The sequence below is a fragment of the Limanda limanda genome, chromosome 16, assembly GCF_963576545.1.
Source record: "Limanda limanda chromosome 16, fLimLim1.1, whole genome shotgun sequence".
Taxonomy (NCBI): Eukaryota; Metazoa; Chordata; class Actinopteri; order Pleuronectiformes; family Pleuronectidae; genus Limanda; species Limanda limanda.
Window position 1 is genome coordinate 15,702,355 of NC_083651.1, and position 24,207 is coordinate 15,726,561.

General features: G+C 43.2%; 3 protein-coding genes across 4 annotated transcripts; all 3 read right to left on the reverse strand.

The window, feature by feature from the left end:
- Positions 1-711: 711 nt before the first annotated feature.
- ino80da (INO80 complex subunit Da) lies at positions 712-12,010 on the reverse strand. 2 transcript variants are annotated; one of them, XM_061088875.1, is made up of 10 exons: positions 11,929-12,010; positions 9,662-9,908; positions 8,770-9,581; positions 8,586-8,685; positions 8,273-8,497; positions 7,211-7,320; positions 6,894-7,027; positions 5,291-5,514; positions 4,335-4,492; positions 712-4,226 (listed from the first exon to the last, which is right to left on the reverse strand). In XM_061088875.1, the coding sequence occupies exons 2-10, from the start codon at positions 9,877-9,879 to the stop codon at positions 3,193-3,195; spliced, it is 3,015 nt and encodes a 1,004-aa protein (XP_060944858.1). In that variant the 5' UTR covers positions 9,880-9,908; positions 11,929-12,010; the 3' UTR covers positions 712-3,192. The 2 variants fall into 2 exon arrangements, with proteins under 2 accessions (XP_060944858.1, XP_060944857.1); XM_061088874.1 differs by having other exon boundaries at positions 11,510-12,010.
- Positions 12,011-12,135: 125 nt separating this feature from the next.
- On the reverse strand, positions 12,136-18,679 carry LOC133021406 (NADH-ubiquinone oxidoreductase 75 kDa subunit, mitochondrial-like). The gene is made up of 19 exons (XM_061088242.1): positions 18,516-18,679; positions 17,838-17,917; positions 17,399-17,493; positions 17,188-17,295; positions 16,958-17,034; positions 16,671-16,752; positions 16,406-16,536; positions 16,134-16,319; positions 15,913-16,047; positions 15,712-15,826; positions 15,484-15,629; positions 15,268-15,396; positions 15,017-15,146; positions 14,775-14,935; positions 14,519-14,673; positions 13,984-14,159; positions 13,768-13,902; positions 13,563-13,635; positions 12,136-12,725 (listed from the first exon to the last, which is right to left on the reverse strand). The coding sequence occupies exons 2-19, from the start codon at positions 17,914-17,916 to the stop codon at positions 12,634-12,636; spliced, it is 2,205 nt and encodes a 734-aa protein (XP_060944225.1). The 5' UTR covers position 17,917; positions 18,516-18,679; the 3' UTR covers positions 12,136-12,633.
- A 597-nt stretch (positions 18,680-19,276) lies between these two features.
- Positions 19,277-22,387, reverse strand: cmklr2 (chemerin chemokine-like receptor 2). The gene is made up of 3 exons (XM_061088926.1): positions 22,277-22,387; positions 21,122-21,237; positions 19,277-21,038 (listed from the first exon to the last, which is right to left on the reverse strand). The coding sequence occupies exon 3, from the start codon at positions 21,017-21,019 to the stop codon at positions 19,940-19,942; it is 1,080 nt and encodes a 359-aa protein (XP_060944909.1). The 5' UTR covers positions 21,020-21,038; positions 21,122-21,237; positions 22,277-22,387; the 3' UTR covers positions 19,277-19,939.
- Between the last annotated feature and the right edge of the window lie 1,820 nt (positions 22,388-24,207).

Sequence of the window (24,207 nt, forward strand, 5' to 3'; positions counted from 1 at the left end):
ATGAATTCTGAGGTGTTAAAATTACGAATTATCTTACAGCTCAATGTTTTTTTTAGAGGGTGTTATATTTGAAGCTCAGACAACAGTCTTATATTCCATGTGAACATTCCTCACATACATCACAACAACAAACATGATTTGTAAGGTTTAGTCCAGGAAGTTTTGTATTTCTGTGGGACGTAATCTGTTTAATTTCCTCTTTACACCAGGGATTGATGCCAAAATATTTGTTTGCATTTAGTTAGTTGAAATTCTTGTTTTGCTGTAGACTACAACAAGCTAGCTGGAACTAACTGATCTTACAGCAAGGTCTATTTAGGAGCTTTTGATGACAGGATTTTCATCAGCAGAATTTGATGGTAGCCATTGAATCAGATGGAATTTTCAATTTATTTCTGAGCACCTAAAACTTACCTCTCTTCTACGTTCATTAAGGTGTTGATGTTCAGTGGTTGTCTTGGATCTAACAATTATTTAAATTATTAATTCATCTGCAGATTATTTTCTCAGTCATCTTGTTTTGTCTGAAATATCAGCTAGTGAAAATAACTCATCAGATAAGGTTATGAAAAAGTAACTGATTAAATATTGCAGCGTAACAGTTGTGAAGTTAAAACCGGGTTTGGAGTTTTGTGGGACACTGGGAATCAACATTGTCGACGTATGGTGGAAATGATTTGTGTCTGGTAAGAAAAAGCAAACACCTTAAACTGTGTCAGCAAATACCTCACAGCAAGTTTTATTTATACATCCAAAAACAAAAGATCAAATTTCTCACACTATATACAGATATTACATACAGTGTTTGTACACATATTACATAATTTGTACACAAGAAAAATATACATAAAAATGTAAACCTTTGTATACAAAAAATACCTTAGACAAATTAAACAAGGACCAATAACAAAAGGTGACTAGATTAGCTCATCCTATCTTTAAAAACAGTAATACAGTACATTCAATGAGTATAGGAATTTGTCAGCCATCTCTGAATTCAAGCAGTTACATGTGCCTATGAGCCCTGTGAATTTTGTTCTACGTGGTTGTTGGGAGAGTAAACTGGTGGAGCGACTAATCTCATGTCATGTGGATACAACAGTATTGCCTTGCAAAGATTTCGTTTGTTTCCTTCCAACCTGATTGTGAGAAACACTGCAGTCACTGAGAAGCCCTGTCGTCTCTGGTGAAGCTACAGGTTTACACTTGGTAACGTGTGTTTTTCTCTTTGGAAGGGAAGAGACAGAACTGGGCCTTCTCACAGCTGGAAACAGGTGGGGGGGAAGGGGGGGCGGTGTGGTGCAGGCTAAAAGCTGGTAATGATGGCACCTGTTTGTTTAATGAGCGTCCAAGCGGAGGAGGAAGAAAAGGGGAAAAAAGACGACAAGACGAACACGGGACATGTGAAACAACCAGCGGCCTCATCCACTCCTGTGCAAATCTATTTAGAAAAAAGCAACATATTGTACGTTGATGTCCACATAACGACATGAAAAGGCGATGCATATATTCCAATGTTTCATACAACCAAATGACCATGATCCAATATTGATATTATAATCCTCTCACACAAAATGTCACAGCCCCGTGCAATCTCAAACTTCATCCTGGAGTTTAATAGCTATCAAAAACACATAGTCTCCATCGGAACATTATTTAGAAACATAATGACGGCGTACACAGCATAGAAACGTTGATCCCTCGGACTTAAAACTGAACTTACCGCCGTTTTGATAGCCATTAAACAACAAGAGACTCATTCTACAAGACAGATTCCACTGGATACGTTGCAAAAATACAATTTCAATCCATTGCTACTCAATAATTCACCGACAAACCCGAAGATAGAGACTGCTACTCTATATACTTAATACTCAACAATGTCTGACAGGTCTGTCAAATGTCTAATATACCATCAAACGCCATGGTTGTACTGCTGTGTCCTTGTGATTCTCCAAACATCTAATCCAGACTGTGGGTTTGCATCATTTAGTTTAAAAATCCTTGTATGAGTAAAACAGACGGTGCTTTGCTCCGGATTTGCTCGACCACACATCTGTGTATATCCCACTACACCGAGCTAATGGGTGAAATGTCAATTTCCAGTGCCAATTCGCGGCCTCGACGTCTTATGGTGGGAGTCCTTTTACGAGACATGCAAGTCACTAAAGACCACTGTGTGTGTGTGTGTGTGGATCAGAGAGCACCTTCGATAGTAGACACTTAAATCCCTGGATTACCCGTCATTACCCATGCTGTAACACTGAAACTCATTTATTAGCCTCACAAATCCACACGACGTTAGGCCGACCTGATCGTGGGTCTGTGTCCAGAGGCCAAAGGTTCTCGGTGCAGTCCGGACTCAGCGAGTGAAGCTACGTGTAATGAGACCAATAAAATATCTTACAATGCTAGAGTTATGTTAATGTGTTTATTGCTTTAAGAAACTATGTTTTTTCTTCAAGTGTCTACTAGGCCACTCGGAGTCCCACAGCCGACGGTGAGGTCAGAGATTTTGACGTCTGAGCAAACAAATAAATGAGCACATATATAGTATACACAATATAAAAACAGCTGTTTAAAAGTATTTTTGGTAAATTCACACGACTGTGAAATCTGACTCGGTAAGATTCTATATCATGATAACAGTTAAATAGCTTGAAACTTAATGGGTCACAAATGTCACAACTTGTACTGTTCCTCGGGGGAAGGGGGGGGCAGTGTATGAAAAAGGTGGAGAAATTAAAAACAAAGCAATGGCCATCTGAGCAAGGCAGGGTACAGTCCATTATCATCTTAAGACAGGACTTAAACTGGCAAAGCAAAACCAAACGGACCACCGACCGAAGCTTCAGTGATTCTGAGCACTGGGACATAATCTCTCCTCAGGTCCGTCTGCCAAGTTTCACCCGTTTATATTAATCACTAAATCTGACTCTGACCTGCTGCTGACGAGACCACAAGGCATCAAACCAGCGGACTCACGCCAACTTCAAATCCCAAGGAACCGCAAAAGAATGAGAATAGAGAAAAATCTGAGGTTGTGCAAATTCACTTTCAAATAGTGCACTAGAACCACATTGTACACATGTAGCAGATGAATAGGGGGGGGGGTCAATCTGAAGCCAGTCGGCTGGATTGTAAGTGACTGAGTCCACAGACCATCGTCCTGCAGCTGCGGGCCGCCTGCTCTCATTTACTTTGCGTGAAGGGGGGTGTGGCGCTGTTGGCACTTGCAGCGGTGGCACTAACTATGGAGAAGCCAGCAGGAGGCGCTGTGGAGCTGTGGCTGGGCTGCACGTCTTTCGGGATGCCACTGTGGGAGGCCAGTTGATGACCGAAGGCCGCGCTGAACTGAGGGAGCTGCTGCTTGGGCTGTGTGGAGGTCAGAAGATCGTGCGAGGACGAGGGGAGGGAGGAGGAGGGGCCGGGGGGCGTGGTCAGACCTGTCAGGCCGCTCTGAGGCATCGCTGAGAGTGCAGCCATTGGCTGCAGCGTCACAGAGTGGGTGGTGGTGGCGGGGGGAGTGGACAGGGACGTGGATATGAGATGAGTCTCCGAACCTATGAGATTGCCAAACTGTGTGGGGTCGGTGAGCGGAAGAGGGAGATTATTCCATGATGAGCGTGGGGGTCCCGGGACCCCGCTGAGAGGGACTTCCAGCAGCAGGGGGGAGTCAGTCTGATAAGAGGCGGTGTGGGGGGAGGACATGTGGTCACTGTATGGGGAGGGCACATGCTCACTGCTGTAGTGGCTGCCGTGGGGAGACGACGTGGGCAGGTCCGACTTGGCCAGGACGTGGGATGTGTGTGTCCGAGGAAACGTTCGCTCTGCTATGGAGGTCTGAGTGAGCAGTGAGGTGGTGGGGGGGGCTACGGTGGAGGAAGAGGAGGTCAGGCTGGAGCACGACCTCGGGGGCTGGTTAGCAGGCTGAGACGGCGGCGAGGGCGGGAAGTGTCCCCCGGTCGACTGCAGTAGGTTTTCCTCCAGCTCCAGACTGGTGAAGTTCTCTGTGGGGATGCGGCTGCTGAGCAGATCCCCGATGGTCCCGGTGGGCACCGCACCCGGGAACACGGCCATGGCTCGGTGGTCCACTCCTTCAGACGGGGCCAGGTCTCCCAGGGAGGTCAGGCACACTAATGAGTCGGGATAGGAGCCCATGGCCTGCAGTGCACGCACCAGCTCCTCAGCCTCCTCCGTGGTGGGCAGGAGCTCTCCGTTCTTACCTGCACACAAACACACATGCTGCAATTATGATTTGAAATCACAGAGAAGGCGACGTGTTATTACGCACATAATAAGCAGAGTGGTGCACAAGTATAATCTGTAGGAACCTTCAAACAGGTCAAAGTCCTGCAGGTCTTCAGGTAGTCGGGGCAACACGTCGGAGAAATCCTCCTGGTTCAGCTCGAGGTCGTTTGGAATGTCGGCCATTTCATTGGTGATGTCGTCAGGAAGCTCCTCTGCACTCAGGTCTGGAGTGGAAGGGCTCCTGCAACAACAAGGAGAGGGGGATGAAATATATATTCTAGTGGAATGTAGGGACGGGAATCTGCAGGGACCTCCCGATACGATACTATCACGATACTTAAGTGGCGATACGATATGTATTGCGATTTCTGTGGGTATTGCGATTCGATATTACGATTTCCTGGGATTTCTTTTGGTTATTTTTTTTCTTTAAATACTGGACCATGGAAAAATGTTGAATCATACATTCAAATACAACAGTCAAATTCACTTCGAGCTTTACAAGTTTTATTTCAAATATTAACATTAACTTAATGACTGCCAGGCAGCCAATAGAGAAAATAAATAAAAATGTGCCCTATTATTGTATAGCCCCTGTCAACTGCACACAAACTGACAGATTAAGAAATGTAAGCCACCTAGGCTACTTTTAAATAATAAATAAAAGGTAAATTAAATAGAATGAAATAAACAAAAAAGAAACAAAAAGTAGGCTATTGTTGTTTGCAAGTAGGCGATACAAAGCTAGTGCTTGGGTGTGTTTAGATTCTTGTGCAAAAACAAGAGCTGGTCAACATGCTCTGGGGTGATGTTGCTCCCCCCATATATCCCCCCCTGTATAAACCAATAAATATGTATAAAAAAAAAAAAAAAAAAAGTCTTTTTCATTTTTTTTAATTTAAAAAAAATTGATTTGGGAGGCAGCATGGCGATTTAAAATCGTCATTCACAAGAATCGCGATTTGTAACTGAATCGATTTTTCCCCCCATCCCTAGTGGAATGTGGATCTGAATCTTTGACTCAACAGCTGAGGCCCACCTGATGCTGGCCTGGGAGTGCATCGCTAGGCTCGTGGAAGGCATTCCCAGGTTCCCCTGTGGCAGCGCCGGAGGGATGGGCTTCTGAGGCCGCCGCGGTCCTCTCCTCCTCTTCTTCTTGTGCTTTTTGGTGAGCGCCGCGGGTTTGGTCTTTTTGCGTGGCTTTCGCTGTTGCTGCGCGTGGTGCTGCACCCGTCGGTTCCCATCTCCACGCAGGAAGTTATCCTGTGTGGAAGGAACGGAGGGGCACGGTGAGTCATCTCCACAGGAGACATTATCAAATCAAAACCATAATCAAGAAAAAAAAAACATAACATAAAGGGGTATATGCTCACTCGTTTTCAATCCAGAGTTAGATGAGACGACCTAAATCCCTCTCATGTATGTAGTGTAATTACATTGTTTTAGCAGGTGCCTTTAGCCTATTAGCTCCTCCCAGATTAAGTTCATGTATATCTTTAGTTTAATCTAAACAAAAACTTGTGTATAAAAACTAAAAAGTGGTGGGGGGAAAAAATCGATTCTGTTCAGTACGCGATATTTTGCGCCCGCGATTATATCGATACTGTAGCACAAAGTATTGCAATATTTTAATTTTTTTTTTTTTTAAATACTTGAGTTACAATTATATATGTAACAGCCTCTGACTGGCAAATCATGCAGGAGATATAGTAACGGCCCAGAGGAGCACTTTAACATCTGAGCATGTTGACCAACTCCTTTTTCTGAACAAAAATGCCAATATTCCCAAATGAATTTAACATTTTGGGTCATGACCTTGCAGCCAACTGGACTGGACTCTAGTAGTACACATTTGTTTTTTTTTTCTCAATTTGATTGAAGCTCTAGGTTACTCTTATTTATATGATTATTCTCAGGTTTATGTTACTCTATTATGTCTGCTTGATGTTACTGTATTGTATTTAAATAATTGTAAGTTATGTGCTGGGAGCTCAGCGTTCATGTGAGAGGTCTCCTATTCAGAAAATAATAGCAAAGCTCCTGTGTCCTGAATGTTCAAGGACAAAGTTCTTGCACTACCCTTTCTGAGTTTTTGCACTTCAGTGAATGTGTAGAAGACAATGTTGTTCACAGAATTAAATGTGACATTTGAAGTGAGTTGAGCAGTCTTATTTTCCTCATTTTTTGTAATGCCTTTGAATAATATGGGGGACATGAATCGCAATATATCGCAGAATTGAATCGCAATACTTGCAGTATCGCAATATATCGCAGTATCGCAATACTATTGAATCGTGGCCCAAATATCGCAATACTATTGAATCGGCACATTTTTGCCAATTCCCAACCCTAGTTTCTACACAGGGTTATGGGTCAGACTATTTCTGGTTCAGGACCAGTAACTTCCTGGAGTCTCAGCTGTTTGCTGAACTACTGAATACTAGAAAGGTGTTAATCAGTGAGCTTTACATATGCTGGTTGACAGATTGTGTTACCTTTGGACATTGCCATCTGTTTCCCCCTGTTTCCAGTCTTAATACTGAGCTAGGTTAGTGAAATCCATTAATCTTCTCATCTAACTTTCAGCTAATTAACTGAAAAGGCCCAAAGTGCTGAATATTTCCTGTAAACACTGAACTCACCATCTTTTTGGCATGTTCTTCACAGAGGGGCGTCTGGTGCGTGATATCGAACACTGGGATGGAGCACTGCTGACCGTCGGCAAATTTGGCTGTGCAGCTAGCAAAGAGCTGCTGGGAACGATTCAGTAGAATGTCTGCAGGGAACGGTGAAGGAAATTAAATAATATACCATAGATCTGATCGTGCCGCTCCATCAAGCCTGGATTTTGTACATAACAGTTTACACCAAAAAAGAGACATAAAGACATTTAAAACAAGAGAGATAACAGCCATGGTGCTGCACTTGTAGGGACCAGCTGTGGCTGATGGAAGGATACGCTGAAAGCAGTGTTGAGTGAAAGGCAGCGCTCTGTTGCTGCAGGCCTGGCCCTTGGTGCTGCCCGTGCAGGTCCCTGTGTTTGTGTTCTCCTGCTTTACTGGAGCCTCACTGTGAAGACAAACAGCAGCACTGACAAAAAGACTCCACATTTGTCGTGATTTGTGCTTTTCAGATAAGGAAATCAAGGTGGAAACAAATAGTGACAGTATTCTTATTAGAGATAGCAACATGACTAGGGTTGCAAAGGGGCGGAAGCTTTCCGGAAACTTTCCAAAGGAAGTTTAGCTCGGGAATTTTGAAAAAAAATACGCAAATTAATAAAATTGCTGAGCAATAAAAACATCATTCAAAACTCTATTTTCAAGATGTATGGAATGCAGCACACACTGCACGTTGAATTTTAACCCTTCACTGTGCATTCTTCCATCACATGCACAGATAACTCCCAGCATCCTTCACACTACAGCAGGGTTATTGAGGCCTGCTGTAGTGTGCAGGACTAGTCAGGTAAGTTTCAATGATATTACTCGGGAAAATATATGAGCATGCTGATTGAGGATTGTTCATCTGTTCATCTAGCCTATTTCCATTCATTTATCAATCAATTGTAAAATATGTTTACAGACGATTCCAATTGTTTGGCTAACTATTTATATCTCTGGCATTGCATTAGTTTTTTTTTACAAACTTTTTTCTCATCTTATTCTACAGAACAATGCCACGTGCACGATCTCATGTGTGGAGACATTTCACTTCATCCAATGTAGAAGGAAAGGCTGTGTACATTTTCAAATACTGTGCAAAGACCTATGTTAAGAATGACACAACGATGCAGAAGCATATAGTCAAGTGCCCAAAGTTTCCTCAGGGCTCAAATCAGCCTATGACAAAACAAAATGTTTATATTCATGTCTGTATATGACAAGGTAAATACAGTTAGTATAAATTACCCATAACATTTCCAGTTTATTCCTGTTAATTCCCGTTTATTCCCATGGAAAGTTTCCAACTTTGAATATTTCCAGAATTTTGCAACCCTAAACATGACTGATATCAATACCTTGGAGAGCATCGAGAGGCACCACCAAAGTCCTGGATCAGCTGCCCAGCACAGTCTGGGTTGTTGCTGGCGGCATGCAGCAAGGCTTTGCGGAAGGCATAGCGGTATCTCTTCTGGCGGATACTCGCCCGCTCCTGCCTGCACATGTGCTTGTATTTCTCCCGGAGGTACGAGCAAAGCCTAAGTAACCGTGTTCTCCGAGAGGAACCGCAGTCGTCTTCCAACCTGTGTGGGAAAGGATTGAAAGCAGTCAGTACAAAAAAAGAGATGCCAGGTTAAAGTTCATGCTGCGAGGTGAAGTATTGACATCGACCTGTTCTGTGGTCTCCATGAGGTCTGAAAAGGAACAAATCTCTCCGCCTCCTCTTCCTCATCATCATCTTCATCCGCACTATCTTCTGACCAGTCCAAACCTGAAGGAGCAACTTGTTAGAGCAACTCATCCATTTGTTTTATAAGGACGAACAGACAGAGTTTGAATACATTCAAATGTGTACCTAGATGTGGAAAGAGGTCTCCATGCTCCCGGTGTCTCTTGGCACAGAGCTGCACCAGATGTTGCAACCTGGCTAAACAGCTGGCAGACGGTGAGAAGGCAGTGGGACGCATGACAACCACTTGCCGCTGATTGCTACTGCCACTGTCCTTACAACCGACCGGCAAGTGGGTAGCAGCGAAAGGCGTTTTCCTGCTAAGTGATGGCCCAGACAGTTGCACTGGACTGGGTGCTGCATTTGCGGGCATCCCTGGAGGCAGAAAGTTGACTGACTGAGGTGGTGGTGGATTGCATAATAAACCCTGCTGCTGTCCTGGGAAGATGAAGGATGCTGCGCTGGAGTGCTGGGCCGGCTGGAGGAGACCTGCCGGCTGCCGTGGGAGATGAGCGTTGAGCGGTGAGGAGGGGTGGACCCGGGGGGCGGGGGAGGGGCTAAAGTGCTCAGGAGGTGGCTGGAAAAGGTCCGTGTCGTGGCAGAGCTTCTGGTTGAGCGCCAGCCGACTCTGTAGTTTCTTCTTGATGGCGTTGGCCCTCCGAGGAGTGCCCACCTCCTCCCCGTCGGTGTCGTCCTCATAAAAGGCAAAAGGGTCCGGGAGCTCCCCGTCAGGGAGGGGTAACAGACGTGCACAGGGGGGAGACGGTGGAAGTTCATCGAGGCCGTTGGGAGCTTTCAGAGCTAGAGAGGGCACGGTGATGTTGAGAGCCACGGACTCCAGGTGAGCCCGCGAGCGCATGTCCTCCAAAGCATCGTGTTTCTTTTTCCGCTCCTTCTTGGGGATAAAACCGAGGACCTGCAGGTGACTGTTGCAGTACCTGGAAAACAACAACACATGGTTCTCAGCACACGCATGTAACATATGGAATCTCTCACACATACAGACAATCCTACAGACCTGCGGTCCTCGGACTTGGGGATGGGGTTGGTACATCGCTGGCTATTGTACTTAGCCACATATTCACATTGCTTGAAGGGGGCGGTCTTGTCCTCCAGAACGTGCCGTATACAGAAAGCATAGCCGTTGAGTCGGCGCTGCTTGCAGAGCTTCGGGCTGTACGAGCACAACGGCTTATTGTCCACCTCTGAGAAGTGTATGTGTTTGCCTTCGTACATCACGTGACTCTTGTCCTTGACAACATCAGCTGACGGGATAAAGTCAGAGAAAAAACAAGAATTACATCACAAACATTTCACACATTTAACAAAGAGGTAACGGTGCTTGCATTGTTACGAGGTTATGAGGCAGGGATGTCATCACCTCTGCAGGTGATTGCTGTCTCAATAAACTGCTAATTAATACAGTTCTTTATCAGATTAAAAGTTAAGAAAACAAAGAAAGTTGTGAAATATTAGTTGCTGCTTAAACATGTTGTGTAAAGTCAGAACTTCGTTGACAATCAAAGAGTTAATTCATTGTTGCTAGTTCAGTAAACTCTGACAAAGTGAATGAATAAAGATACTCGTTTGACAGCAAAGCATAGTTGCTCCCAGACTGTGTAACTTCCCCGTGTCAAAGTCTCTTATTGTGAAACTGCTAGTAAACAGAGAGGGTCTGGATTCTCGCACCTACAGGACAACATGTCCCGGTGGAAACTGTTTGAATGACATCAGTCTGCCGGACAAAGTTAGGAACCAGAAACAAACCACTGGCTGGTGTTCAGGCTTCACTGCAGCTCAGCGGAACACAAGCGTTCCTCTATTTGAAAAGTCTCCTTCCTCCAGTGAGCCAACGAGGAACCCACTATCTGTTTACACGTCATAATAAACAGCCGTACAGTCCGACTGCTGCTGCTTTATCACAACACACCGTGATCACAGTAGCTGTAGCTGCTCGGCTCCAGTTGTAGCTTAGTTGCTGCTGCTGCCTCAGAACTTTGTGTTTTTACGTTGGTTCCCAAACAGCTGCATGTTAGTCACATTTCAGTCGATCATATTGACCCGATCAACTTAAATGAACATCTTTGGTTAAATAAGGAGAACCGGACGGGTAGCATACGGTGACTAACGCCCGCTAGCGTGACTACCGATTGAGTCTGGGGAGCTAGCTTGCTAGCTTTAGCCTCGAGCCGATAGACATACTCAATTTAGTAGTATAATAAGATAAACACATCTACGTGCAACACATACAGGACTTCATAAAACACAGCTGGATCCATCTCGGGGCAGAAATCAGTTTTTGTCGACACACAACATTCGATAAAAGCCAAATGATCCCTGTTAGCTAACAGGCTAGCGAAGCTAAAAACATAAATTAGTAGGCGGTAGCTAACCAGGAAACGGAAACATAAGCAAATAGTAACACTGTAAAGGACAAGTATCTGTCACGATTTATTTAAAATCTGCGGGTGGAATCATCAGATGGAAACAATACACTGTCGCCGCAAGTCGTGGGATTTTAATGTAGGCAAAAATTATAGTAAAATACTTTCAAACAAAGGGTCTACATCGGCTTCAGGCCTGACATCGAAGGCCTCGGTAATAATCGATATCAGGTATAGCCACATATTATTACATTAATAGGCTAAAATACTTAAAACTGCCACCATGGCGCCACTCCACGCATCCTATTAAGGGACTGGGTCGCTTGGTTAGGCCACAACTTGTAAAATAATGAAGTCATATGCGAGAGGCCTGTTAGCTTGGACAGCCCAGCGACCTCTCGTAAAAACCGCTGGCCGACTGAGGCCTCTGCGAAACGGCAGCAGCAGAAATCGAGGCCGAGGCTGGATAGGATGTCGCTTACCTTGAATTGCTATGGGCTGTGTAAGGGATTCGCTCCAGATAGACGGCCGAAAGGTCTACTCGGATCAGCTAGGCTATTCCGTGCATCGATATTCGCGACAGGAGAGGAACCGTAATCTTCATCGAGCTCGGTGTATCTTGAAATAAGGATGCATGGAAATCGAAGCTATCCAGAGCGAATTACAAGCAGTAGGTAGGCTGCTGAGGATTTTAGCTGGAGCCACAGCAGACTCCTCACAGCACCACTACAGGCACCGCGGGGACATGACAACAAGCCGCTCGACAACAACAACCTCTCCTACCATATTGGAAATTTCAACTTTGTTAAACGCCTCCGCAGACTACAAGAGTCCCGTTCGTGGTGTTGCGGGAGGAAAAGGCAGTTTGTGTGAAGGGTGCTGTTGTTTGGAGGAGCCACACTTTGAGCCGCTGGGGGTGACACATTGAGGGAGAGGTCCAGGGATGTGTGGCGGTGTGAAATCCACCTGGACCCCGGCTATCATCCTCCATAGGAACGACTTATCAGCCCCGCTGCTGCTGCCACACTGTTGCTGTTCACTGGTGATGGACCACGTGTCACTCACATCCCGGAGCTCAGTGTCAAAACATGAGAATATCACCTATGGGAGCGGTGCAACATTTTTAATACTTTTTACATTCATTTTAAACACAGAACATACAGTTAAATAGGGGGTTTGCAAAGATTAGTTAAGGCTTACTACAGAAAACCGATTTATTAAATATCACTTTTACAAATAGCTACATTTGCAATACTAAAACCCATTGTACCTTTTAGAAAAATATAAATGTAACACTTTTAAATTTTCTCTAGATTTATCTTTGGAAGATAAATATTTTGAACCTTTGGTCGCAACTACTTAAGAGAGAATGTCCACACATGTGCAAACATAAACTGCATATCTGGAGATTTGTCAAACATAAGCTTACATTTTCACTAGGCATTACACATGATACTGCAGGTAAGTAAAGTGCAGGATAAACTATAGTGATACATCTGCTACAGTAAACCACAAGTGCAAATAAATATGTTCCTGGCATTGTGCAAATAGAGAAGTTGTGCGTATATATTCTTTTAAAGAACTGGATGTCTATCCATTGTGTGCATTAGCATATGGATGGCTCGTCGACAGCTTGTGCTCCCTCTGTGACGGCTTTCACACACTTGGCCATCGTCTGCGAGGCTCTGCTTATTGGATCTGTGGGGGAAGACGGAAAGCAGGTTTCAAATTTGCAATGAAATTACTGGGTGTTTGTTAAAAATAAGTATTATTTACACATTTAAATTAAACATAAGAATATTCATTTAAAACCATATATGAAATGATGTCTAACCACAAAATAAAGCTTTTATTTCCCTCTACAAAAAAGCCTCTATGATCACATTATTTTATTAATATTAAATATTTCCTTAAAAGTAATTGTTTTTTTCTGTAATTTGTGGTTTTGCTTCTTTGTCAAAATACAGTGTATCATGCAACTAAAAGTGCTGACCACAAATTAAAATCCACATGAAGTAAATTATTGATTTAGGGACCACGTTACCCCACAACACAGCAGGATTTATTTGTGGTGCTCTGAGAATAGCAAAATGACCAGATGTCTTTGTTTTCTCCAACTATAGATTAAGTGTATGATGTCAAAGTACTTCTGCCAATCTGAAAATTAGGAATAATTAAAATGGGTCAGGGTTAGGGTTACTATACTATCCTTCCTTGCGACTATAAAAAATGACTTATCAAATTGTTACTTAATTTAGCAATAATGATTTGTTTTGCAAGAATTTTTAATTGATTTGGTAAAAAAAAAAATCAACATTAGTAAACAAATGCAAAGACGGGCACATTGCAAATGAGCTTAAGACTATAAATACCTAATGTGGCATTATAAGTGTTGTTACATAATAATATCTACTTACAAATATTGATATAGTAAGGAGAATGGATGATATTGAAGTTGAAAAAAAATAAAAGAGATGAGGAAGATGGAGATTTTGTTTTGTGAGAGAAGAAACACTTGAAGTATCAGTGACTCACCGGTCATATAAAAGTCCTTGACTGTAACCTGTGGAGAGACTAATGGTTCCGTTAGGAAAGCCAGGTTCCCTGCCTGAAATAAATAAGGCAGACATTAACATCAACAAGACAGCTGGAAATAAACTGAGGTCAACTGTGCAAGAACACATTTAATTAGGCAATTCTCTACGATTAATTAAACCCACACTAAAAAAAAACAGCTGACCTTAGACAGTTCATTTGCCTGCTTGAAATAGTTGGCCTCCTCAACGATATCATATCGCACCAAATTTGGGGAAACATCTGCCAGTCTCTCACGCACTTCATCAAGAGTATCATAGGGCAGAGACACTCCAGCAAGCTATATGAGAAAAGAGATTTCACAGCATTTAATCTTATTTCTTACTGCTTTATATTACATAAATCTTGTGTTGAAGTTCACCTCAGAAATTGCTCTGATGATCCTCCAGTCCTCCCTGGCCATGCCCGGAGCCGTCACTGCCACCTTGGTCTGCTGGGCACGGCCCTCAGTGTTCACATAGGTGCCACATTTCTCAGTGTATGCAGCTCCAGGGAGAATGACATCAGCAATGGGCGCACCAACATCGCCATGGTGACCTGAGCAGTTAGGGCACAGAGAATTGAAATGTAACCCTCACATGAATATATACAGAGTGTTGACAAATTTAATGAAAATTTGACATTAACTATCTTGGAGAGGTATTCTCAAGTAAACCTCCACCGTCTACTGCTTGTGTTTAAAGCTTATCTGTTGTGATTACTCATCAACCTTACAGTACACCCTTGTGCACTCTGCATTCAATGTGTTTCTTATTTACGCAGGGTTTTTCTCTGTAACTCTTCTCTGCCTGCGAATAATTGTGTGTCAGGAATTAAGACTGCTTCACTACATGCATTGATGTAAATGAGAGGTGCTGTGAAAGAGCCTTCTGCTGCTGTGCAGTAAGACAGCTGACCTTGATAAATTATGAAACTATCCTTAGGGAGGTCTTGGCGAGTAATGCAGCCTGCATCAGCCCCAAGGAGGAACAGTACTTTGGGCGGATTCTTCCTGATAGTTTCCACTCCCGGCTTGTACCCAAGATCAAGTGCAGCCACTTGACTGGCAAACCTGAGGACACAGGCAAAACAGAATGTTTTACAATCAATATATCCCTCGGGAACACTGCCCTGCTACGGAAAGCGTTTCCTCAAATTTTCCGAGACAATTACCTGTGCAGCACATTGAGAACCTTCCAGGTTTCCTCCACTCCACTACTCACACGAGCGTTCTGAGCAATGGTTGAAACAGCCGCCATTATAGCAGCGCCATCCTCTCTCTGCAGGCAACTGCTACCAATCACAACAACAGGATGTTTTGCTTCAGCCAAGGCCTGCAAGAGGAGATAGAATACACAAATAAGAGAGAGACATTTGAGTTGACTGATAACATGCATTACAGCAGTGAGAATTACCTGTGAGAACGGGTGAGTTCCTGATGCAATTTCTTGAAGAACCATGGCAGAATCCCCAAGATGGTCATAGGTGTAACCTAAGTCCACTTCCTTTCCGACCAGAGCCACTTGCAACTCATTGTGCAGCCAGCTAAAAAAGAGTCAACACATTTATATAAAAAAACATGCTTTTTAAATTTAAGAGCCCTCAGATTTCCAACTTCAACATCGTTAGTTAAACAGAAACACTGTTTTAACAACATCAAACATACCCTTTTCTGATTCGTGCATTGAAAAGAGGAGCCTCGTAGCGTGGGTTGGTGCCGACCAGAACTAGCAGGTCAGCTTCTTCAATACCAGCAATCCCAGTATTCAGAAGGTAGTTTGAACGCAGGTCAGATCTAAGTCAAGTTCAAAACAGAAACCTATTATCAGCTCTAGTTCAACTAGTTTAGTCACGTACTTAGTTTGTCTCTGTCTTGTCTTACCCAGCTCCACTCATTGGGAACACTTCCTCAGTGCACAGGTGGTCACTGTTCAAACAGTTCAGCAAATCTTTCAGTGAAATTAGAGCCTCTGCATCCACCATCCCTCCAACGACAGCAGCAACATCATTTGACTGAACTCCTTGCAACTGTCAAATAACAGATGTTTTTCAGGACTGTTCAAGTCTTCATACACTGTTACAGAAGGAGGCTTCATCATAAATCACTTACTGCTCCTGCAACTTGACTAAGCGCATCTTCCCAGGTTGTGGGAACCAACTGCCCAGACTCATTCTTCACCATCGGCTGAGTAAGCCTCTGTCTCTTGAGTCCATCATAAGCAAACCTGTCGGGACGGAAGCAAAAAACAGGTCAACAACATGCCAACATCAGACACAAATATAGGTCTGTGTTGTGTGATATGAGAGGAACCTGGTTTTGTCTGAGATCCACTCCTCATTTATGTCCTCATTAAGACGAGGGAGGATTCTCATCACCTCACCACCACGAGTGGTCACCACAATGTTACTACCCACAGCATCCAGAACGTCAATGGATTCAGTCTTCCTGTAGAAAAACAATGAGGATATATGAGAGGAGAACAAATTTAGACTTAAGTAAGTTGATAAAAAAATAGAGAACAATCAATAAACCTTGTCTCCCAAGGACGAGCAGTGAATGCATATGGCTTAGAAGTCAGGGCTCCCACTGGGCATATATCAATCACATTCCCAGACAACTCAGACATGAACATCTTCTCCACATAGGTCCCAATCTGCAGGTCATTGCCTCTGCCGGTGGTGCCCAGGTCCTCCACCCCTGCGATCTCACTGGCAAAGCTGTAGTAAGTAAAAAGTTGTTTAATTTTGAATGTTCTTAGTTAGGCAACAACTCAGCTTACTCAAGATATTCAGGTGTGACTCACCGTACACAGCGGGTGCACTGGATACAGCGAGTCATAATGGTTTTGATGAGTGGACCAATATTTTTGTCTTCCACAGCTCGTTTGCCCTCTGTGAAACGACTCCTGTCACTGCCAAACTGCATGGACTGGTCCTTCACACAACATCATATTCAACTCGATTAATCAGTCTTACAAATAACAGCAAGACTCTGTGCAAAAAAATGTCTGATGTACACAGTACACGCTCAGTTACTGACTAATGTAAACATAGTCATCTTTTATTTACCTGCAGATCACACTCCCCTCCTTGGTCACAGATTGGACAATCTAATGGGTGGTTAGCCAGCAGAAACTCCATCACTCCCTCTCTGTGAAAATTAAAAATGTCGGGTTACTTTCATATAGAAGAAGAAGAGAATATACACGTTGTTTTTTCCTTGGGAGAAAGCTGATATAATATAAATATAGGTAACCAATAATAACACAAATTGGATATAATTAAAGAGCATTATTTACATAAAATGTATATCATCTCTAAGTCTACAATGATGCTAGTTGAGACTTTGATCCTACCTTGCCTTCTTTGTTTTTTCAGAGTTGGTTAAAATGTTCCAGCCCTTCATAACAGGCATAGCACATGCTGCCACAGGCTAGAAGGTAGGTACATGCAAAAATATGACATATTATTACTTTAAAAAGCATCTCTTAGTCCCTGTAAAATGATGAAGAAGAAACACAAGACTGACAGATATGCATTGGCTTCTGGAGTAGAAATAAAACAAACATGCAAATTAAAACTTTACCTTGGGAACTTTCTCTATCTCCACAAGACACATGCGACAGTTTCCCGCCACTGACAGACGTTCATGGTAGCAGAAGCGAGGAATTTGCATGCCTGCCTTCTCACACGCCTGCGATAGAATACAGCCACAATGTTTCAAATATAATATTATGAATACTCAAAATGTCAGGGAATTGCTGTATGTAAATGTAAACAGGAATCCATCATGTTACCTGCAGCACGGTGGTTCCTGGCTCCACCATGAAAGGCTTCCCATCCACAAACACCTCCAGGGAGCTGCTGGCAGCTGCTGTTGCTGCAGTACGAGCTTCAGGCAAGGACAGAAGACAGGGACGATTACTGTTGTCATTAAATGAGAAATTCCCCACACAATGAATCCGTTATGCTACAATAAGGAAATCCGGATATCTCATCGTGGTGGCAGAGTAGTGACGCTGATCATTATTTGCTAATCAGAGGCAGCAGCCTGGCACCAAACCTAGTACCAGGCCAATCTGTAATCCTGCCTATAATCCACCAGTGGAACAAGGTTACATGGATATTCTGGCACAAAACAAACAAAATGATTTATTCTGTAGATAGAGACGTGCCACAAACTGATCAGTTAATAAGACGATGGAGTAGCACATGTATATAAACAAGGTTACTTACCATTATGGGCTGCAGCCGCACCCCCTTTGGCTGCAGCTGCTGGAAAGAGACTCCGACTCACAGCAGGCAAACGCAGCATGCTGGAGGGAGAGGGGCGACATCACGTGTTACTGGTCTGACAGGCACTTTGTCCCAGTGTCCACCACACATTCAAAGTTGTGTGTGCGTAGTGATGTAAAACGTGGAGAAGCGTGCTGCTCACCCACACATGCTCCAGCACCAAAACACAGCAGAATAGCTGTTAGCACGCTAGCTACTTGTAGCTGTTGGCTGCTAAGGGAGCGGCTAATTACTAATAACAACATATAGACACCACCCACTATGCTTTGTATATAAATGCTCTACATGTTTACATGAGTACGTCGGATGTTGACAGCACGTAAAAGCTTGTACATTTCGTTAAATATCAACAAACTTGTGTGTTGACGTTATCAAATGTTGCTTTAGCCGCTTCATATTCCAACGTTAGTTATTGACTGTGCGTGACACTGGTATAACCAATACAGACGTTAAACCCACTAGTTAGCATGGTGGCTAAAAACAAGCTAAAGGGACAGACGTCAATAGGCTAACCCCAGTGGCTAACGCATGCTACAAATACAGTGTAACACATTGCGGTGGTAGCATCCAGGTTATTCACGTTATACAGCAGACAGAGATTTTTGCGGTGTCACTTACGTGCCACTGTGTCCTCGGGAGACTGTGTCGCTGTCCTGCTGCGTCACAGATTAAGTAATCCAGTGTTGCTGTAATCCACCACACAGGAGGGCTGCGTCACTCTGACTGCTCCACTGTCAGTGCTGAGCAGGTGAAGTAATGTAGCATCTCCATAGTAGAATCTCATCTACACCCTAACTGTGACAGTCTGCAGTGATGTGGCAGCAACTTTCCCTCTGATTCACTATTTGCTTTGGATACAAAGGTGGATTATACTCACTCTTCTTCATGTGCCATTTATTCACAGTAACAACAAAGTGGTTCAGACTCAGAGGTGTGAATGACCTTTGCTTCCATATTGAAGATCGGGGTCAAATATGCTTCCTGTGTCATTTTCCACATGTGTCTCCACAGCAGGATATCGGTGTGTCTCTAATCTAACACTGATGTAATCCTCACGAGTCAGAGTTCACAGGAGATGAATAACAGGACGCGGCTTCGATTTGTAAACAGACCCTCAGGAAAAGGGAGAAGGAAATGCAACATCTGGACGCTCGGCGGGCTTGTGCATAGTTGTGAGGAGTGTGTAAATCCTGCTGGAAACCTGGTGTGTGTTTGTTAAACTTCAAAAGCCTTCCCCATCATGAGGTAACCACGATGACATCAAGTCAAATAATAAAAAACAGTACAGTCAGTGTGTGCTCGGAGGAGTTATTTTATTAACATACAGGGTATTTACTCGTAATATATTAAAATAAAACATTTGTACAACTCTCATCTAATTAAAAAAACAATACATTAATAGATGACTGTAGTATCAAACTGTATAAAAACATAATCATATTAAGCTATATGCACATTTGTAACGATCTAGACAGCCAACGGAGCATGGTTGAGCAGAAACCCTTGATTCAAAGGAGTACAATCCAAATGTGAAAGATGCATGTCTCATGATTTCCCCCAAAAATAGTTTAACAAAAAATGTCGGTCACATTTCCACAGCCTGAAGACACATCTGCAAATTGCTTGTTTTTCTGACCAGCTGTCCAACAACCAGAGATATGCAGTTTATTATCACAGAAGACAAGAGAGAAGCTGGACCCAGAGAAAAGCAGGGATTTGTATTTGTAAACAAAACAAATTAATGATCAGGACAGTTTCAGCTATAGATTTTGATTTTGCCTGTTTCTTGAGAGATCACTTGCAAATTAAAAATATATGCAAAGATACTAGCTATGTGCACATTATACCGTTTCCCTCAGTTTTTCCATTGGGAGTAATAGCTGAAGTAGGTGTAACTCCATCCAAATGAAACACAACAGGGAAAATCTGAGCATTACAGCTGGAAAGAATGGGTGTGTGATCCTCCCCCATTTCACTTAAGCAACAGTCAGCCACCCTCATGTTTTTCATGGACTGCTCCAAGAGTCTGAGGACGATTGCGATCATAGAGTTGATGACTCCACAGGCTCCTCTGGGACACTGTCCTGATAATGTCCTGGCACAGACTCCATCTCAGTGGCAGACACGGACTGGCTGAGCTCTCTTAGTGAACTCTTGGTTATGTTCAGGCATGCACGCTTCAGGATGTGACGGACCTTTTTACCCAAGAGCATATACAGCAGGGGGTTAATGCAGCTGTTGAAAAAACCTAAGCTGGTGGCAAGGGGAAACCCAGCTTTCAGTATGTTGTGCAGGTAAAATGAGGAATGTATTGATAACTCCATTAAGCTAAAGGTGTGAAAAGGTGCCCAGCATAAAAAGAAGGCCAGGATTACAGCAGTAACTGTTTTGGAGAAGCTAGACAGGCGAACCGAGCCCTGAGAACGATTCACTTTGATTGTGAGCAGTGTGCCTGTCACACAAATAGCGGTAAACGGCAGGAAGAAGCCCACAGTGGTGCGGATGACCACTATCATGATGTGTCTCAAGGCTGCTGTGTGTGCATCCTGTGTGTGGAAGTTGTTGAAGCACACCACCTTGTCGTGCAAGCGCAGGGTTTCACGGAAGATCAGCGCAGGGCAGCTCAAGGCGCCGGCTAGCACCCATATGCAGCCACACGTGACCCAGGCTCTCTCTACAGTTCGATGCCTCAGAGACCAGTTGAGGTGGACCAGTGACACGTACCTGTCTATGCTGAGCACCGTGAGGAAGAGCACGCTGGCGTACATGTTCATCACGGACACAAATGAGTTGAGCTTACACATGGCCAAACCAAAGTCCCAGTGGAAGTCCCGCAGAATGTAATCGATGTAGAAGGGCAGGAAAAGCACAAACACAAAGTCAGCAATGGCAAGATTGAGCAGCCACACACTGTTGACCGTCTTCTTGCTTTTGAACGCCGTCACCCAAATAACTGTCCCGTTTCCAATCAGGCCAAGCACAAAGGAAATAATATAGATCACCACTGAGATGATGTGCATAGTCTCCCCTTGCCTGTGTTCTACTTTAAGATCTTCCAAGTCGCCATACTCCAGGTAATAATCATAAGTGTAGTTCCCATAGTCCTCGACGGATTCCTCCATTACTGGAAGGATTGTTATTCTGTGAGAAGACAAAAAGATGTCATGATAAGATTTATTTTCAATATGGTGATGCAGTATCGTAAAGAAGCCGTTTGTTCTCACCTCACACCCTTTATGATATATGCTCCTCAAAAGGACCCAATGTGTATCCCGCCCCTCTTTTCCAATCACTCAGCTCCTGCGTGTTGAGGCTGGGACAGGGTGTGTCCCGAGAAACCCTGGAACACAGAGTCAACATCCATCTAGATCAACAGATCCCTCGAAGTGTGATTCATGTTGTTTGTTCTGTAAGTAAACATGGAAGAGCTGACACATACTGTATTGTGACATAATTTATGAATGTGGAGGCACAATGTTACTGACTGGCTAATAAAAAAACACATGTTTGTCATTGTTTATCTTCTCGAGGGAGGAAATCAGAAAAAAACTGCAAGAAGAGTCATACTTTTGCACATATCTCAAATATTGGTATCGACATCAAGGCCAAAACAGAGCTCATCACCACCACAATTTGATTCCAGTGTTTATCTTCTATCTATAGTCTACTCTGACATTACACTGAAAAGGAATGTCATGAAGAGACCGTCTTCAAATGCAGAGGAGTAGCTGCAACTTTGCCCAACATTTTTTGTGAAAAGATAAAAACTGACAAACTGTTAAAGACTACATGGACAAAATGCTAAATTCAAGAATCAGTGCAATTCACAAATAATAATGAAGATGTCTGTAAATAAGGAAAAAATACAAGCACTAAGCAATAGAGAACCAATAAGTAATTATTAGAACAACAACAATAAGAATATGATTAAAATATAATAAGACAACAGTATTTATTGTCCCAATTTTTCTGAAGTAGCACCTCTAAATCTGTTGTACTGCTTTCTTTTGTACAATGACAATAAAGACTTTCTATTCTGTTGTACTCTACTCAATTTCTATTGATCTATATAGATCAAATTTACTTATATTGAAATATATTGTAAAATGTAAAATTCATCAATAGGAGGAAACAATCTTAAAAGAGAACGTAAACAACAACACATTTATGGTAAATGGAAAGATTAGACTGGACAGAAAAACTTTAGAGACTTAAAAACTAATGCACAAATAGAAAAGCAGAGCCTACACTATTGGAACAACAACATCTATATACAATCATCAGTTACCATGACAGAAACGGTCATAGTTCACCATTCACTCAGTGCCACATAGGCACTGTTTGAATACTAATGGAATAAACATGAAGAGGCTTCTCACCTAAAAGTCGAAGCGTCCCCCTTTTCTAAAAAACCCCTTTGTGGATCAAGGCACGGCTGCTTAGCCTCGGTTAGCTCGGGTGTGCCGGGCCTGGTCTGATCCGTGACTTCTCCTCTCGGTCTCTGTGTTGCATGTGCAGTCCTCATCCAAACTAAACTGGGAACTGTGGTTCCAGGGCTGGAGGAGCGGAGAGGTGCAGTGGGCGCGCCAGCCCGACGCGTCACTGGACCAACGGAATGAAGAGAACTTATTGGTGCTCGGCTCGGAGCAGAAGAAGAGAGCTTTCATTCAAAGAAGCTGCCGAGTAAAAACCCAATTCACCGCTCTGTGAGTAAAGGGGAAAGTTTTTTTTATTGTAGCCGGTTTTCTTGTTGACAGGCAGGGATTTTGTTTTTTTTCTCCAAAAACAACAGAAACGCAGAAACTTCCTGTTCAGCAAACTGCTTTTGCATCTGCTTCCTTCCCACCAGCCACTTTCTGAACTCGTTCATTCAGCACTTTGCTGCTCATTAAAACACAGTCAACTCGTGGCAGGCCTCCGTGCTTTGAATGTGGATGTGCAGACTAACTTGATTACACTATAAAAGGTTAGCTGGATTTACCATATTTCCACCATGTCTCCAGATACCGGACCATTAAAGCCACAGGGCAGAGTTTAATAAGGGGAACACCAGTGAATTTACTCGGTGAATTCCCATAACCTTGCTTGACTTTTCGAATGCAGATTAAAACATTGACAAAGCATTTAATGTATGGTTAAAACAGAGATTATGTAACTGTGAGTGACTTTCTTGTCATCACAGATATATCAAACAATTTTCAAAAAGATGACTTTTAGGCCATTGAATGAGTCTTGATCCAAAATGCTTCATCCTACTAGTCCCATAACGCAGTTGAATTGACTCCTAAATTAGACACCCCCCCACCCGCTAAATGTCCAAACCAAAGGTGTATGAACAGGTTTATTGTTACTCAAGAATAAGTCTGTCATCATTGTTGCCACACTGCTCTCTCTGGGTGTAATTTTGAACATTTAGTGTTGCTCTTCTGACCACACCCCACTCAACACCAGACTCTTGCTGTCACGTCCCTGATGGAGACTTAGCCTGATCCTCTTTATGGGTTGAACATTTCAACTCTCTGTTTTGCAGTTCATTTTGGAGTTCCCTTTTTTATACCCCGAACAAGAAGTTCATTACATTGACAATGAACTTTGGCTTCACTTTTGGGGGCCTGTCATGCCATTTTTTATGTGTTCATATTCAATCCATCAATTTGAATGACAACAGATGCTTTTTTTTTTTCAAACTGATGCAGGTTGATGAAAGAAATACTCATGTGGACGCTGGTGCTCACTCATCTTGTCTCCATCTCGTCTCAATCTCCAGCGACCCCATAGTGACCATCCTATCCTTCTGTGGATCATTCAGCCCTGGGGGGTTGGGGGGGCTGTCAAATCCTTTAATAGCTCCGCTGTGTGTGCACATTGTCTGTCTGCGTGATCTGCGTACCCTTATAATCAAGATGACAAGTCATGACAAGCACTGATTATTATCTGTCGCCGCTGTGATGCAGTCTTCCTTGGAGAGATATGCTGCTTCTTCAAAATGACACAAACAGTGTTTTCCGTCAGTCCCCACTGGGACTTTTCAGGAAACTACTGGGAGCAATCATCATCACCGACACAACAGAGTTCATGCTTTTCCGAACGTACACTACTGTCTCAACACGCTGTCTTCCAATCCACTCACTTCCTTTTTCTATTTTACGCTTAGTCACATCACCTAATCTACGTGTTGGAAGTCACACACAGCTGCTAAAATTCGAATGACTTTTTTTAAATGATTGTGCAAGAAATTATCATTATTAGCAATTTTGTTCCATAGATTTCCCCGGCCAGTCATTTTATTAATTTATCAATTTCATTAACT